General features: G+C 37.4%; 2 protein-coding genes and 1 long non-coding RNA gene across 5 annotated transcripts; 1 reads left to right on the forward strand and 2 right to left on the reverse strand.

Moving 5' to 3' along the window:
* The first annotated feature begins 1533 nt into the window (after window positions 1-1533).
* On the forward strand, window positions 1534-6597 carry LOC117461208 (B-cell receptor CD22). Of its 3 annotated transcripts, XM_034102992.2 has the most exons (10): window positions 1534-1642; window positions 1860-1998; window positions 2158-2222; window positions 2962-3252; window positions 4539-4790; window positions 5170-5430; window positions 5522-5612; window positions 5998-6090; window positions 6180-6252; window positions 6328-6597. In XM_034102992.2, exons 1-10 carry the CDS (start codon window positions 1594-1596, stop codon window positions 6361-6363), a joined length of 1350 nt encoding a protein of 449 aa, XP_033958883.1. In that variant the 5' UTR covers window positions 1534-1593; the 3' UTR covers window positions 6364-6597. The 3 variants fall into 3 exon arrangements, with proteins under 3 accessions (XP_033958883.1, XP_033958881.1, XP_033958882.1); XM_034102990.2 differs by having other exon boundaries at window positions 1860-2222; XM_034102991.2 differs by having other exon boundaries at window positions 1860-2222; window positions 6001-6090.
* Window positions 6598-10382: 3785 nt separating this feature from the next.
* Window positions 10383-11844, reverse strand: LOC117461066 (myeloid cell surface antigen CD33-like). The gene is made up of 4 exons (XM_071205855.1): window positions 11771-11844; window positions 11645-11686; window positions 11183-11560; window positions 10383-11073 (listed from the first exon to the last, which is right to left on the reverse strand). The coding sequence occupies exons 2-4, from the start codon at window positions 11682-11684 to the stop codon at window positions 10796-10798; spliced, it is 696 nt and encodes a 231-aa protein (XP_071061956.1). The 5' UTR covers window positions 11685-11686; window positions 11771-11844; the 3' UTR covers window positions 10383-10795.
* A 1097-nt stretch (window positions 11845-12941) lies between these two features.
* On the reverse strand, window positions 12942-16552 carry LOC117461064 (uncharacterized). The gene is made up of 8 exons (XR_011644615.1): window positions 16491-16552; window positions 16294-16348; window positions 15825-16202; window positions 15544-15745; window positions 15314-15449; window positions 15073-15147; window positions 14349-14430; window positions 12942-14246 (listed from the first exon to the last, which is right to left on the reverse strand). It is a non-coding gene; the product is annotated as an uncharacterized lncRNA (long non-coding RNA).
* Between the last annotated feature and the right edge of the window lie 1218 nt (window positions 16553-17770).

Here is a 17770-nt window from a genome sequence, read left to right on the forward strand (position 1 = left end):
ACAGATGGAGAATAAAAGGAAAGCAGAGTTTATCTGTGAAGAAAGTCCACCTCTCTCGCAGTATCCGTTATGTTGACCTCGCTCTCCAAGAGAACAACAACGTTCATTCAATAAGGGGAGAAATGCATAACCTGGCTTTTGTTGGAGATCAAGGTCCGTGAAAGACTGAATTTGCTGTTGACAATTTTAATCTCCAACTCAGCTAGTATTTCTGGTCAACAGTGATGTTTGAAGAGCTCACAAACGACCACTGTACTGCAACATGAGAGGTATTTCAGTGGCCACATTTCCACCCTGTGGTGTGAATTTGTGAACAGGAAATAAAGCATCGCTTATTTCCATCAGATAGGTCTCATTTTTGTCAAATGGAAAAAAATGGAAAAACGTTTCCGATTTTTTTTTTGTTGCAAAGGTTGTCATCTAGTCTAACTGATTGAGTTACAAAGAACTGTTGAGTTTTATTGTTTTAGATAATAACAATGTGAGCAAATTGCACACGTGACACACCTCATCAAGTTGTGGCTGCTAAACTATGCAAAGGAAATCCTGTCTCTGCATCTGTGAAACACAAATGCAAGGTATAGTGCAATTTTCCTGTTCTATGGCTTTTTAAGTAATTTACTTGTCATTGCTTTTAATCTGCACTTTCTATTCAGGACAATGTTTCCTCTCTGTATAACATGGATTTTATATAATTGTATAGTATCCAAGCACGTTGTTGTCAAGGTATTTTTTAAAGTCATGCCTTTGTAGCAAACCATTTATAACATGTGAAAAATACATTAAACCTTCCAGCTGATACTATCCAAGCCTCTTGTGGTCTCATGAGGTTTAACCACTGCTTTCTGCTTTTTGTGTTTTGCAGACAAAGCCTTTGCAAATAATGAATTATAATATAAAATAAAACCAAAAATGTTGTCATAAACACATGATTTAAAAAAGTTACACCCCCCCCCCCCCCCCCCCCCACTGTTAGGCAAATGCTACTGTCGTGCATAATAAAGTTATTTTAAAGACAAATGGCCCATTGGCACACTAAATGCTTTATGGGATCGCGATACTTAGAACAAAAGTTTAAGGGAAATATGACTGAGGTATTCTATATCATTAATATTTATAGTACTATAGTAACAGAGTTGTTGATAGGTGGCAGTGAGTTCAAGGACTCAACGTTTCACACAGTGGGAAATATGTCTCACAACAATAAAATTGGAGAAGTTATGATTACTAAAATATATCAAAAACCCTAAAAAGGAAGTGAGACCAGCTGGTTGGCAAATGTTGTGATAAAACCAAGGGTTGAGCTTTTGAAGGCACCACAGTGATAAGCACACATAGAAAGTTATAAGAACCAATTGAAACCTTTTTTTAAAACGATATAGATATACACTTGAATGGCTTTGTCCAGACCACAAAAAAAATGATGATTTGTAAACTTCCGCAATATACATCTGACTGAACAGAAACCGTGTATCTGTGATGTATTAATAGTGGAAGGGAAACTAGTGAAGTCATCTCCTTCCCAGGGAAATAACAGTAGCACTTGAAAAATATTTGCCACTTCATTTGCAGGTCTGTCTCAGGGAGGACGAGATGGCCTCTTTCACATGGACCCTCTTTTTTGTGGGCCTTTGCTTAAAAGGTGCTGTACATTTTCTACAATGCATATCCAGTATTTATACTGCACTGCTCAGAAGTGCAATCAGTCAGCTTTTTGTCTTTTTGTTATTTTTTTATCTTTTTTGTTTTTGCCAATAATGTATTAGTCAGGTATATTTGTAATGTATATAACAAGTCCTTCTCGCCTCTAACTTCTCTTTGTTTCAATTCCTCACATTATCTTCTGCATTTTACTACAGTTACTCAAACTGAAGCCTCATCTTGGACAATTAAGATGCCGTCCTCAATCAAAGGTCTACCCGGATCCTGTGTGGTGATCCCCTGCTCGTTTTCATATCCAGATCCAGGCAAGAAGGTCACTGAATTCATTGGGATATGGTATGAGGCATCACATCAGGTCATCTATCACCCAGAGAAGTCCAAAATAATGCAACAGTATCGGAATCGGACAGAGCTGCTGGGAGACGTCAGACAGAACATCTGCACTCTGAAGATCGATCCACTTCAACAAAGTGACCAAGGGCCTTTTTATTTCAGGATCGAAATGACTGACTATGAAAAGTTTTCTTACCACGGCAATGCAGTCTCTATCACAATGATAAGTAAGTATTATTAACAACTTTCACCAGACTTCTATGACAGCAAAATTAATTACTGCATGTTTCCAGTAGTCTGTTTTACTGCAACCAGCGCAAATGGAGACAGGATCATTTGCCATTTTGTTACCTTCTCTATGCTATTGACATACTTTAAAGAAGTCATTTTGCATTAGTGCCAAAAGAACAGCACATTTCTAAACTTTATTTAAATTGTCTTTGAAAGCTAAATGTGTAACTGGTACCTCAACAGAGGCCGCAACCAATAGATAACTGAGGTCACTTTAGGTTTCAATTCTTCAAAACTCCTTAACTTCCTTATTTGTGTAAATAGCAATCAAAACATATTGAAACTGTTTCATTTCTCTGGACTGACAGATGTATGGAATTAGGGCAAATGCCACCAATTTTGAGATGTTTGTGTTATTAGAGGGAAATGTTTTTTCTTAACCTTACCCTAACTCTACTCTCGCATTGTTAAAGTAAATATCCATCTTTTTCTACTATCCTTTACCCCACAGTCCTCTTTTCATGTGTTGAATGATTTGGGAATTTCAAGATGATTTTGTATCTTTGCTATCTAAAGTGATTCCAAATCCCTTAATTCAAAGCAAGTGAGGCAATACACATAAAAAGATAACACAGTTTTGAACAGCCCCGCAGACAAAGAGCTTTACCTTACCAGAAATACTGTACCTTATGATCTTTGCCATTGCCATTATCAATAACTTTGTCCTTGGTACAGGTGAACTTAATACCATTGGGTTCTCTATGAAAGAGGAGGTGACAGAGGGGCAGAGTGTGTCTGCGTCCTGCTCTGTGTCTCACTCCTGCCCCACCTCTCCTCCCGTCTTCACCTGGAGTCACTCTGGGGAGGAACATGTCCAACCCCAGCAGCTTGAAGATGGCCAGTGGTCAGCCACATCTACTCTGACATTTCAACCGACCAGCGCTGACCACAACAAGCCTGTACAGTGCACCGTTACATACAAGGGGGGGCAGCACCACAAAACATCCAGGACCCTCAAAGTGAAACGTGAGTAGGGCCGTGTCTACAATCAAGGTGTCGTGGCTTCCTTCCTTATTTTACTATCAAGCCACTAGACGCGTTAAACAGACATGTTTTACTCGTTTTCTTTCCTTTATCTGTGTGTTACTTACAGTAGGCTACAGTTGATGAGTTGCTTGGCCTCCGATGGTTTGGATGATATTATGCAATGGGTTTGCTCAAAAATAAAAATAACAAACGTTTACACATGCAACAAAGAAAATAGGCTTTTACAATAGTCAAAACAAATGAATATAACAAACAACCTAGGTATTATTTCTTGCTTTCTTTCTTGTTAAGGCTTATATAACTTGATAACTTAAAGGGTAATTGAACGGTTAAAAACTGTGCCTCGAAGGAGTCTTTCTAACAGGTTGCCCATCACTGTCACTTTAGAGGAGGCACCGTGGGAATTGTAGTCTGTTGTACTCTGGTTGACTACAGACATCACGATTAGGTGGCCTTTCTTATCAAAACAAAAATACTGTCTCTAACACAAGATGTTAATACTTTAAACTTAGTTCATAAGTGAGACCTACTCTTATACATCAATGCTTTGATAAACCAGGTATACCAATTATTTTACTGTTACCAAACATGGTACAAAGCATTTGCATTAATATGAAAACTGTAATAAAATGAATGGGATAGTCATGACAAGGAAGCACCCATGAATAGAACAGAGACAACCAAGGACAAAAAGTGGAAAGAAATTGTAGTGGGATGATTCATGTTTTTCTTACCCAGTGTAGAAGCTGTTTTACCAGCATACATATATTCAAATACAAATTTAAAGCTTTGAAAAGCAGGTTTAGTCACTGTCAGAGGAGTATCAGTCATCATGTATTCATCTGCCGTGGAAAAAGAGCATTGTGCTGTCAAATACCATTTTTTATTTGGGATGACGTGCTGGCTACACGAAGGAGAGCAAATTCTGTCCATCTTTAATATGATTTTTTCAAAGACAAAATCATCTTAACAAATATTGGATGGATTGCCATGCCATTTTGTATAGGCATACCCAGAGCAGAGCATACTGACTTTGGTGATCCTGTGACTTTTCCTCTAGTGCCACCATGAGGTTGACATTTGTAGTTTTGTATCAAATGTCTCAACAACGGTCAAATTTGCTGAGATTAATGTTTCCTTCAGGATTAATTATAATTCTTCCTCTAATGCATCCATCTCTTCTACATTTTGTAATCCTCCAATTCTTTGCTTCATGAATTTTCTGCCATGGCATCATAAAGAGTTATTCGTATGTTTTCATGCAGACGCTCCAGTGAATGTAAAGGTTGAGCACAAGTCAGAAGTAAAGGAGGGAGAAGCTGTGCAGCTGAGATGCTCCAGTGATGCCTACCCTCCTGCCACCAGCTATCAGTGGCATAATGAAACGGGGTCCCAGCTGCATCGAGGACATGACTACAGGCTGCTTAAAGTCTCCAGACACGCAGCAGCCCTGTACTGTACTGCCATCAATACAATAGGAAGTGGCAAATCCAACGCTGTGCAGCTCAATGTGTTGTGTAAGTAAATAATAAAGGATAGACTTTTTATTTAAACAAAATGGTATGCTGATGATTGATTAATGCACACAATGTACAACAATATCTGTTTTGTTTTCTTATTACGGCCTATTTTTATTTGTATTCCATATTTTATTCTTTTTTATTCCATTCCATTGCAATGTAAATACTGTTATATTTATATTTGATTATATTTTGTATTATTTTTTATCTTTTTTCTAGTTCTCTATCTGTGTTTTAATTGTTGTTTTACTTTTATGTATGCACCACGACACCTAGTCAAATTCCTCTTAAGTGTAAACCTACCTGGTAATAAACCTGTTTCTGATTCTGATTCTGATAAAAGTTTGGCTCATAACTACACGTATTGTGCTTACAGATGCTCCTGAGATTGCGGAGGCCTCTTCCTGCACCTCGGAGGGAGATATGGTAAAGTGTGTGTGCATTTCGGATTCCAAGCCTCCCAGCATGCTCTACTTTGTGCTTCCTGACAGAGTCCTGCCAAGCACCAAGGTGGAGAAACATGGCTCTGTTACCATCGGGACTCTGCACGCAGAGTTAGGATCTTCTGTGGCTGTCTGCTGTCTGGCAAACAACACAATAGGCAATGCCAACCTCACACTCTCTCTACCTGTGAACAGTAAGGAAGAAATGCATGACATACTCATAAAGACTGTAAATCATACACTGTGAAAGAGAAAAATGACAACACATGGTTTCTGTTTGGACAGGTAAGATGCTGAATCTATATATCATCATCGCCTCGGTAGCAGGTGGGATTCTGGTGATGATTTTTATAATGGTGAAAGTTGGTAAAAAATGGTAAGTTGATGCAGAAAAATATTCTTTTCACATACAACAATTATTCTGTAGATAGTGTGGATTTAACAATAGCATTCATCAGGGTGCTATAACACATTTAAAAATATGGGTACATTGAAATTCCGAATACAGCAGTCAACAGACACCAGAAAGCAATATATATATTTGGGGCATGTTGAGGGGTTTATCAGTACACGTTGTGAATGTGTCTTAAATGTTGTCATTATACAATATGTCATAATCAAACCACATCCTCTCAGGTAGATGAAGGTCAGTTTGTGAATTTGTATAGGGCATGATAACCTAGGATACATTTAGCAGTTGACATGGGTTTTAGCGGTTGTTAAAAGTGTGAGAAGATAAATTAAAACCTGGTTTCTGTCAGCAGGGGGAAGTCTGAGGATGCAAGAGAACTTCATCTTAGCTCTGTGAAGGCAGACGATGATGTGGCGCACCCTGTGTATGCTGCAACAAAAAGGTCATTCACCCCAGTAAAAACTAAAAGTTACATAAAGTGGCCTTGTGGGAGTTTATGTGCTAAATGTGTTTTCTGCATTCTGTCTTCAGAAAAGAGAGGTGCTATGATGATGTCAATTGCTCTAACGCCTATGACAATGACCATTTGTATGGCAACATGGAGGTATGTAAAAGAAAATTCACTCATTCATTATTGCCATGCATGAGAGAAGAGAGCGCTAATCTTTTTCCCATACAGAACGACTTGGATGACGCAATATATGCAAATATGTAACAGCGTTGAATTAAGTGGAGGAGCAGCTGCAGTCTCTCTCTGATGTCCAACTGATGTGGATCAACAAGTTAAATCAAAATATTGATATCCTAACTTTTTTGTATCGAAATACGTGTTCTATTTTTGTCTCCTGTAATTCACATATGCCTGTTTTTTTTTATATGTTCATATCTAAAAAATAGCTTCCCCCTGACTGCTCGTAAGATTTTCAATAAAACGTGTTGTTAAAATCAACCAATAAACTATTGTAATTTTTCACATGCAAATATGTTTGATAATACATTCTGCAAAAGTAGCATTTTATCTGAATCTACATTTAGGAAGGCATGACTGCTTTACCAGAGTGACATACAAGAATGTCAACGTTTTAAATTGCAGACCTCCGGTTGAATAGCACGTACTGTGGAGAACAGCTAAAATGTTGCACTTCTACACAGATGCACTGAACATATATAGGCACTTACAAATCAGTTTAATAGTCACATCTGGAACAGAATAATTGTACTGCCACACAAACTGACTTAATACATTTAAGAAAGCCTGCCATGTAAATGGATCTGTATTTAAACACATGCAGCCTAACAGATTGTATTAAAAGATTCAAAGGCTTTATGGTAATGTGCGCAGTAGCTACAGTGTAGAAAGGGCAATGCACATCTTAAATCCCAAGCTCCTCCACCATAAAGGACATAAAACAGTAAAACTAATACAAAAATAAAAGTAGTGCAAGAAGAACAAAGTAGAATAGAGTCAAATAAAATAGTGCAGATTGTGTTTCAAGACCAATGTGCAAGTAATGCAGATGAAGTGAACTATAAACAGTACATGTCAGAAATAAATAAAGCAATGGGCTAAATAATGTAGCGAATGTTGTAAGTGACTAAGTAAATGCAGAATTCTATGTACATGAAAATATAATAAGATATACAAGAACCGAATGTACAATTACATATCAATTGTACAGTAAGATAAAATGAAATACTGTTTATTGTAGTGATATATATTTTTGATTAACTTATTAATCAACAAAAACGTATGACAAAGTGAAAATATCCTGCATGCTCAGGTCATTGTGGAAAACCCCTTGTGTGTCTTGAACATTGTGTCATTGTGTCAATGTTAAGTTGACAGGAAGGCTAAGGGGAAGCAACTACCTTACTGTTAGATTAGAGTGTTGAAATGTTCATCACACATTTCTTACACGAACAACGCCTTATTCTCACCTCAGAATACAACTTCAAACCATCGGCAACACACATGTACTTTGGGAGATACAGCAGTCCTCAATAAACAGCCCATATTTGTAATTATATTATTATTATTTGTAAAATGGATTAACATCTCGTGCATGTCATCTCCATGCACCTTTAACTTGTATACCGTTTGATTCATTTCGCTATGTAAAACAATCAAATGACACACCAACTATCAAATGTTTAAAACATGTGCGTACAGCTTGCTGCCTCCTGTTGATTCAGCATAATTTTGTGTTCGGACAATATAGGAAAGAAAAGCGAAACTTGCAATGTTCATAGATGTTTATACAGAAGGTCAACATTCCACATCATGGGTTCCCTTATATTTAAATGTGACAACATATTGAGCCTTCTATTCCCTTAGCACTCAGTAGTAATGATTTTATGTGCTTTTTTAACGATAAAATTGTTACTCTTAGAAACAAAATTAATGACCTCTTGCCTTCGACCAGTATAGTGTTATCAACAGCTCCCGGAATCGTAAGTTCTAATATTACACTAGATAGTAAACTAGAATGCTTTTCAGCCATTAACCTTGAACAATTACATTCAATGATTCTCTCTTCTAAACCATCAACGTGTATGTTAGACCCAATTCCAACTAAGCTGTTGAAGGAAGTTTTTCCATTAATTAGCACTTCTTTATTAAATATTATGAATATGTCTTTATTATCAGGCTATGTTCCACAATCATTCAAAGTAGCAGTGATAAAACCGCTTCTTAAAAAGCACAACCTCGATCCAGAGGTTTTAGCCAACTATAGACCTATTTCTAATCTTCCGTTCCTCTCAAAAATTCTTGAGAAAGCGGTCGCAAAACAGTTGTGTGATTACTTAAAAAACAATGATTTATTTGAAGATTTTCAGTCTGGCTTTAGAACACATCATAGCACAGAGACAGCTCTGGTTAAAGTCACAAATGATATTCTAATAGCCTCAGACAAGGGACTTGTCTCTATTCTTGTTTTGCTCGATCTTAGTGCTGCATTTGATACTATCGACCATGATATCCTATTGCAAAGACTAGAGCACTTAGTTGGCATACAGGGAACTGCTTTAGGCTGGTTTAGGTCCTATCTATCTGAACGCTCTCAGTTTGTACGTGTTAACGATGAATCTTCCACGCAAACCAAAGTTAGCCATGGAGTGCCACAGGGCTCAGTGCTCGGACCTATTTTGTTCACATTATATATGCTTCCGTTAGGCAATATTATAAGGAATCATTCTGTAAACTTTCATTGTTATGCGGATGATACTCAACTATATTTATCAATCAAGCCTGATGAAATTAATCATCTAAATAAAATTCAAGACTGCCTTAAGGACTTAAAAACGTGGATGACCTTAAACTTTTTGATGTTAAACACGACCAAAACTGAAGTTATTGTACTTGGCCCGAAGAATCTACGAAACAAATTATCTAAAGACATACTAACTATGGATGGCATTAATTTGGCCTCCAGTGAGACTGTAAGGAATCTTGGTGTTATATTTGATCAGGATTTATCCTTTAACGCCCACATAAAATCAATTTCAAGGACCGCCTACTTCCATCTACGTAACATTGCAAAAATCAGGCATATCTTGCCTCAAAACGATGCAGAGAAACTAGTCCATGCATTTGTTACTTCTAGGCTGGATTATTGTAACTCTTTATTATCAGGGAGTACCAAGAAGTCAATCAAGTCGCTTCAGCTGATTCAAAATGCTGCGGCTCGTGTACTAACCAGAGTTAGGAAAAGGGACCACATTACTCCTGTTCTGGCTGCCTTACACTGGCTCCCTATAGAACACAGGATAGAATTTAAAATTCTTCTTCTCGCCTACAAAGCCCTTAATGGGCAGGCGCCATCTTACCTTAAAGAACTCATTATACCCTACTGTCCTACTAGGGCATTGCGTTCCAAGAATGCAGGGTTGTTGGTTGTTCCTAGAATCTTTAAAAGTACAATGGGAGCCAGAGCCTTTTCTTATCAAGCTCCACATTTGTGGAATCAGCTTCCAGTTTGTGTTCGGGCGGCAGACACCCTATCCGTTTTTAAGAGTGCGCTTAAGACCTTCCTTTTTGATAAAGCTTATAGTTAGGGCTGATTAGATTCAGCCCCTAGTTTTGCTGATATAGGCTTAGTTTGTCAGGGGACATCTTACTTCTTCCTTCTCTCTGTCTATACCCGTGTACACTCATGTTCCGATTAACCCAGCTTCCCCAAATGTCTTTCTTTTTGGTGTCTATATACGCTGGGATCCGGAGTCATGGATGATCCTGCGGTCCTGTGTCCTGGATCGCGAGCGCTGGATCTTGAGTCGTGGCTGTGGTCCTGGATCATAGGTCCTGGATGGATATCCTCGTGGATTCATCTTCCTATTATACACACATGCATTTCCAAACATTTGGACTACCTATGTTGCAAATGTATTATCTTTTCAATTTACACACGGCATCTATTGCACGTCTGTCCGTCCTGGGAGAGGGATCCCTCCTCTGTTGCTCTCCCTGAGGTTTCTCCCATTTTTCCCTTTAAACTGGGTTTTCTTTGGAAGTTTTTCCTTGTACGATGTGAGGGTCTAAGGACAGAGGGTGTCGTATTGTCATACTGATATTCTGTACACACTGTGAAGACCACTGAGACAAATGTAACATTTGTGATATTGGGCTATATAAATAAACATTGATTGATTGATTGATATTTAATTCTAGTTTACAACTATATAAATAACGATTTCCATCTTGTTTAACACAATCATAAGAGTCACCCAACACACTTTGCATTTCATGTTTTTTATTAATATGTATTAACACACTTAAATCAAATTGACAGAAGAAGACCTAAAAGGAGAAGCATTTCTGAAGTAAACACACCAGATATTAGGTGGTAAATATCGGATTATGAGAGTGACACTGATTAGGTTGTCATTTGTGCCCTTTAAAACTACATTACAGTGTTCACGGAAGTGTTCACTGACCGATTATGTTCAGTGTAGTTCACTTTTTAAAAAAGTATCTCTGTCATCATACTACATATGGATAATAATTATTTATTTGCTATCAACATCTGCACGGAGAGTAATCTTGTATCCATGTGACAGCTGTAAGACATTGAACTATAGATTTAAAACTTCTTGAAACATGAATTAATTGAACATGCATTAAGAAACACCCTTGCACTGGGCTCACGTCATGTTTTGATAATTGTGGAGCTCGTCACCTTCTTCCCTCCTCTGTAATGCACTGTGCAGTTCAGAGGCTTGTTGAAATCGGAGATTCGAGGGGAGAAGGTCAGGGTTGACACTGTTTCCCACTTCCATGTATTCAGCTTCTTTGAGCGGCGGAGGATGTTTCCAGGGTGGCTCCAGCTGAATCGAGGTGGGATCACTGGGCAGGAGTGAGACACGGAGCAGGAGGCAGTCACCTTCTTATTCATCACCACAGACATAACAGGAGGCTGTGGGTCGCCTGCCGAATGGGAATATATAATGACTCATAGGACAATGATTCAAATATTATTCACCAAAAATGTAATTATGTTGCCTTAGAAATGATTCAAACTATCTACAAAACTCACTTGTGACTTCGAGGGTCACTGGGTTTTTAGAATAGGAGAAGCTTTTGTATTGCCGCATTTCAATCCTGAAGTGGAAAGGGCCAACATCGTTCTTCCCCACACTGTCCAGCAGCATGGAGCAGTTCCGTGCTGCAAGATTTCCCAAGAACTGGCTTCGTTTGTTGTACAACTTATTCACTTTAAATTTGGGGACATTGGTTGAGACTACCTTTTTCCCGTTCAGCCAGAATCCACTCCAGCTGGTCAAGGGCTTCTTTGATTTGGGCATTGGGTAATTGTAGAGGCAGGGAATAACCACACAGGAGCCCTGCAACACACTAATCTTTTCCGGCACGGTCACTGTCCATTGGTTGCTGGAGGAATGGACATCATGGATCACTGAAACCAACAGAGAACGTTAGTTCGTCATGGAGGGTAACACAAGTTATTTTATGTTAAAGTACATTGCATTTTCAGACTCACCATGTAATATCAGAAAGGGAAACAACAATTTGAGATCCATCACTGGTGAGAAAGACAAGTTTAAAGTGTAAGAAAGCAAAAAGGCAATGAAAATAATACTAAAGAGTATCTCTGTTGCTCTCTCACCTCTGATCCTTCGATGGCTGCTGAATTGTCTTGCAGTACTTCTGAGATAGTTGTGCCTTGTCTTTGAATGTCCTACTTATAATCGAGCTTAACCCTTTAAAATGGCAAGTGTAACCAAATGTTTTACCAAGTGGTGAGCTCATGATGTGAGTTGGTGTTTAAACAGCTACAGCAGAAGCCCAGGAGATGGCTGTTGTTGCAATATGTGATAACTGTGTTCTTGTTTGTCCTCTGTTTAACATTTTACTTGTTACTTTTTTTCAACAAAAAAGGACAGAATACAGCTAACCTTTTTTGGCAGAAGAACATTCACACGTGACAAGTTTCATTTTGTTGTCTTACTAGAGACAAAAAAGAAAAGATGAGTCACTAAAGGACTGCTGACATGGCCGTGGAACAAAAGACACATTATGTTATTGCAAATAAATAACATTATGTTATTATGTTATTTATTTGAAGGCCTTTGACGTGCAACCCAGTGTTCAAACTTTTGAGGAAATTATAGATGAGTTTCCTTTATATGAGATCCATTCATTACCTTTCCACATAGCTTTTATCACCTTGTGTTTTTTAAGGGAAATACCACAGATATCCACATTTCCCTTTGAGGAACTCGGAATTGGGGACATTTCCTTGATTTCATAGCTTTGCTCTGCTGTCATGTTTGGGCATAGAAGAGTCATGTGATAGTCGGTCAAATGAAGTCAGACTAACAAATAAGAAATGGCATTTTATGCATTTTAGCTCAATTTACAAATGCTTTTTTAGTTGCAACTCAAATAAGTGACGGAAATAAATATATTTTATGAATAAAATCAACCTATGTAGAAGGTGACATTCAGGGATGCAAACATTAAAACATGGGACTGTAATAGCAGTATTATGTTGAGTAACTTATTTTGATAAAGTAAGGAAAAACAGTGGTTTACTTTGGGCTGTAACATACTGTAAGATAAATTGCACCATTAACCTTTATGAAAACGAACTCCATACTTGGAAATAGTCTGAGAGACCAACCCTTGGAGGACAATAGAGTCTCAGAAAAGATGATAAGCCAGAGCAAAGTGTGAGGGACACTGATACAACCAAGGTCGAAAAAAGTTTATTTCTAGCAAAACCATATCAGAATGAAACTATTGGTCACAAAAACAGAAACAGAAACAATAGCAGCTTCACTTAAATCCACTTTATTGACGACAGGACTTTATGCACAGTAGTTGGCTGCTGTTGTTCAGTAATTCAGTAGAGGAAAAGTAGACAATGTTAATCATGAGGGGAAACTATTTACACTTTTAATATTTTGTTTGATGGTACAGGCCATAAGTCTATCATTACATATAATAACTTAATCCCCTAATAGGAGACTGAACCAGAAAAGAAAACAGAAGTTTCAGCTGCAGCACAGATGATACAGGAAGTGAATTGCCAAACACATTGTGAAAGATTTGAAAAAACCCACAATCATTTTAACCCCACCTTTTCAAGTAAAATCTGAAGTTGTAAACAGAATATTACATGAAGACATTACTCAGAAAACAGAACTTAAGTCATGGGATGTTGCCCAACCTGATGTGCTAAATTATTGGTGTCATTTCCTGTATCGCTCACTAGAATTTATCTTTCTTAATGTTCAATTCTAATTATGCTAAACGGCAAAATATCTATCTGCTAAACCTGTTAAAGCCATAGAATGATCATGTTTAAGGCAAATAAGCAATGGTTAAGGTAAGACCTATAAACAGTTAGTTAAGATTAGCAAAAGGTTAGTGCAATTAAAAGGTGAACAACAATTGCAGGCTGCACTGGACACATCTATAAATAATGTGTAATTTACAGTAATAAGTAATAATGAGTTTAACAATTCAATTAAACTTAAGAATTAAAGCATAATTAAAGATATGGCTCTGAGAAATATTAAACTGTACATTGTCAATGGTTACATATTCAGTGTAATAAATAAAGGCCAAATAAACAATTTTAAGGACGGTAAAATTAAATGGAATAAATAAATGGCTGCAGTTATATGAAACCCAAACTAGCCTTAAACCCTGGGAAGTTGTCCCACAAAATAAGGTCCCCCATCTGCCATAGCACCAAGACATGTCGCTCTTTAGATTTGTAATTCTTAGTAGTTTATTTTTTGTATCTCTCTGTGGTTGTTTTTATTCTCTTCGTGATCATTTTATGTCTCCCTGTAGAAACCTATTGAGGGCCATCAGATTTAATTTCGGGAGGGTTCACTTGCGTTGCTGATATATTCTGCTGCTTTAACCAGTAAACTATATAACCCTGGTCTTGTAAAAGTACCTGCCAACAGCCACAATGTTCTCTAAAATAAATACTAAGAAACAAGCAAGTTCAGGTTTTACAAACCATGACCACGTGAGATGCAGTTTATCTTCGATTATGAATAATCCACATTTCCATATATATTTTCTGTGTGTTTCATTCGTTGACCCATCTGACCTGGAGGGGCCTGCAAAAACAAAACTTAGGTTACATGTACTTTTTTGCCTTAGTTACGATGTTATTATATTACAACCATTTACTGTAAATGTAAAGTATAGTAATATAGTACCTCAACGTTGTTGTAGACAGGTTCATCAATGACTTTCAGTTCAGAAGTGTTCTCGTTCTCTTGAGTCTTGCTAGATGCGTTTCTGAAAAGACAAACAGACATGTTTGGATTCTAATTTGAGAAACAAAATGTGTTATTTTATCTGCAACTTGCAAACAACTTGTGGAATAATAGTTTTCACTAGACTAAAACCTCTTCGTGAGTCTAGTCTTAATTCTTTACAGACGATGAAGTTGTGTATCCTCTTGTGAATCTCGCAAGAATAACAGAGAACAGAGAACACTGTGACGAAGCCAAAAAGGCTGTGTGGTTTAAATATATTCATGTGAGTTTTTCTTTTTATTGTATTATAACTATTTATAGATTCATGTGACATCTCTGCAGCATATATTCATATAGTTTGTCTTGATAAGAAGGATGTATATTTCTACAGTACAGGGTAAAGGTAGCATATTATTTTACAGAAGGAGACTATAGGCAACCAAACACTTGAAAGAAGGATTTAGAGTAATTTCACAATTTAACAACAAATCAATAATACTTTCCATTTGTATAATGCCTTAATATGATAAACGTAGACAAAATAGAGCCTATCTTTTAAATAAAGCTTAAATGCTAGAGGCTACTTTATTTACCCCATATATTATACATTTCCAAACAAACAACCTAGGATGGGTCAATAAATAGCAATAATTTCATTCACAATAAATATCATGAAACAAACCTTTTAGCTTGATTTGATGATACTCGGCTAACATTGTCGTAATATCCAGATTCTTCCCTGGTCAAAGGTTGTGACCTGCCAAATATGACAATTAGATATCAGTCTTCCATTTTAGCAGAAATGTGAGCTTATATAAAACAAACACATTTAAAAAAGATAACCACTCCAGACATTTTTACTTTACTTCACTAATGCATCAAGAAAGACAAACACAAGGACCAGTCATGACACAAAACATTACCTTTTGTTTTTTAAGAAAAAGAAAATTCCAGCCCCACAAATAATGATCAGAAGTGCTGCAACAGGTACAAAGATGGCTGTATACTTTAGTGAAGAAGATTCCTGGATTGTAGCCATTGTGGGGGATACTGCAATATCTGTGAGAAAAAATAATTGAAATAGAAATGTAATTACAATTTAACTTTTAAATGTTATAATGAAACTGTCCTTAGAAGAAAACTGTAAACGTACTTGTAGTATCTTCAAAGGTTGGTAATGGTTGTGGTATAATATCGGAAAAACAAAGTAGTTTCATTAAAATTACATTTTACCCTACTTTTTTAAAGAGAAATAAACAACAGCAAATTAAGGAATACTCAGAAACACATTATATACATTTAAATGATGAGCTTAAAGGTTATACCTGACGTATGAATGTCTGGGATCACATCACCTGTGAAAAAAAGTTCTGGTTTATTTCTTCTTTTTAATTTGTATATATGTACTTTAATGAAATGTACTCAAATTATTACCAGACACAGATATGGAGACAGGGTCTTTTCTGTAACTGTACATCCATCCCTTTCCAATAGCTCTCATATAGATTTTTAGTTTTTCATCCGTGAAGTTAAAGATCCAGAGGGAGCAGTTTTTTTGGGTTACACTTCCAAAGAGCTTGGTCTTTCCTCTGTACTTCTCATTCACACGTGCTTTATTCGGGTGAAAAACGAATGCATCTGGGTCTTTGTCAAAGGAAAAGTTACTTCTCTCAAATGTTTTCCAGTATACTTCAACATTTTCAGTAGATACATTTGGCGGATAGGTAAAGCTACAATGTATGGTCACGTTTGAGCCCAGTGTTGCTTTAATGTTTTTGGTGACCTTAACATTCCAATTTTGATCTGTGTGACCTGTGTTAAAGAATAAACGAGAATTATTATTAACATTTAAGTGCATACTTCGTTGGAGGACATTCAAGACAAGCACAAATATGTCACACACCTTCTGAGGTCAGCATCAGTATGAGGCTAAGATGAATCAGGCTCGGCAGCTTCATCTGACCAAAGAAAGACACTCAGAGGTTAACCAACATAATCCTGACACCTTACAGTCCCCTGGGTTCTATCTCATCTGGAAGCCTACATGTGACAAAATTGTGAAGTTAAACCGCCTATATTTTGTAGTACGCAAATACTCACTGTGAGAGGGAGTCCGAAGAGTTTGCAGTGCTTTTTGTGCTTTGGCATATGACATTATATCATATGGGGGCAAGGGGGTGTCACAGGGGGGTGTGTTTCCTGTTTCAGTGTGAGTTGAAGAAAAAAGGAAGTTGGCTCATAAAAGTGAACACTGACTGGTTAATGATAATGAGACAACTTTTGGTGCTTGCCTCTCTTAAAGGAAACCACTAGATGGGGTGAGACTCGCTCGGAAAAGTGAACTTTGACACTCGACTCTACCTGGAATGTGGGCCAAACTCGGATCTCAAGGTGCAGCGGGCCCGGCGCCACGAGGGGGCAAAAGGGGGCATTGCCCCCTCAGTTGTCTTATTTGCCCCCTCACTTTGAGCATCATTCATCCATCGAAAAGTAAAATAAATGTCACAATTATTAAATAACTTTAAATAATTATTTTCCCCAACACACGTTACTATGTCTAGATCAGATATGTGGGCAGGCAGTTGTTGAAACATGATCGTTGTTCTGGAGTCCAGGAGGAAGTTAAATAAGAGACAATGTAGTCTCGAAATAGATTGAAATGGGTACTTTAATTAAGTAACTTGGTTTTGAAACAAACAGAGCAATTCAGGCACACAGCTGTATGTCGGGGTGGGGGGAAGACGAGAGGGCGAACAAGCCAGGATATCTCTGCATATATCTAACCACTGGCTCCTCCTCTCAATGGCGGCTCTGACGCTGGGGGTCCTCCCTCCACGTTCTTCTGTGTCCGATATTGCGTAAATCAGAGGATTTAGACTTTGTGTGTTCATTGTATAACTCCACACGCCTTTTCTCCTCATACACTCATTCATGACTTTTTATTTAATGCATTTTAACAGCTGTAATCATTGTTAACGTAAAACCGGAAGTGACGTCACTATTGACAACGGAGACGCCTTTCAATAACGTTTTTCAAAAATAAACTGTACATTCTTTTAGCAACAACGTTACCCACAAGCCAGCGCCATATAGATAGAAGAGTTACGACACCGGAAGTCCAAAAACGGTTATCGTCACGTGGTTCATGTAGACGAGGATCGTTCCCCGGAAGTTCATGGCGGGCAATGTGAATGCATTGATAACAGGAGATAGAACTACGATTGTTGGTAATTATTAGTGAATAAAGGTTTTGATTTGCAATATTTATACAACAAATCGATATGTGTATGTATTTACATCAATATGTTTTAAAAAATAAAATCGAATTTGCTAATATTAAGTGATAATATTAGGATTAGTGTGAACAACTAGTTTACATG

The sequence above is a fragment of the Pseudochaenichthys georgianus genome, chromosome 16 (assembly GCF_902827115.2).
Source record: "Pseudochaenichthys georgianus chromosome 16, fPseGeo1.2, whole genome shotgun sequence".
NCBI classification, from domain to species: domain Eukaryota; kingdom Metazoa; phylum Chordata; class Actinopteri; order Perciformes; family Channichthyidae; genus Pseudochaenichthys; species Pseudochaenichthys georgianus.

Coding starts and splice junctions, on each gene's coding strand:
- LOC117461066 (XM_071205855.1), bottom strand. CDS start 11,684: ATGGATCTCAAATTGTTGTTTCCCTTTCTGATATTACATG. Junction 11,561..11,644: donor TCCCTTTCTGATATTACATG/GTGAGTCTGAAA, acceptor TGTTGGTTTCAG/TGATCCATGATGTCCATTCC. Junction 11,074..11,182: donor AGTGACCCTCGAAGTCACAA/GTGAGTTTTGTA, acceptor CCCATTCGGCAG/GCGACCCACAGCCTCCTGTT.
- LOC117461208 (XM_034102990.2), top strand. CDS start 1,594: ATGGCCTCTTTCACATGGACCCTCTTTTTTGTGGGCCTTTGCTTAAAA. Junction 1,643..1,859: donor TGTGGGCCTTTGCTTAAAAG/GTGCTGTACATT, acceptor ATTTTACTACAG/TTACTCAAACTGAAGCCTCA. Junction 5,431..5,521: donor ACTCTCTCTACCTGTGAACA/GTAAGGAAGAAA, acceptor CTGTTTGGACAG/GTAAGATGCTGAATCTATAT.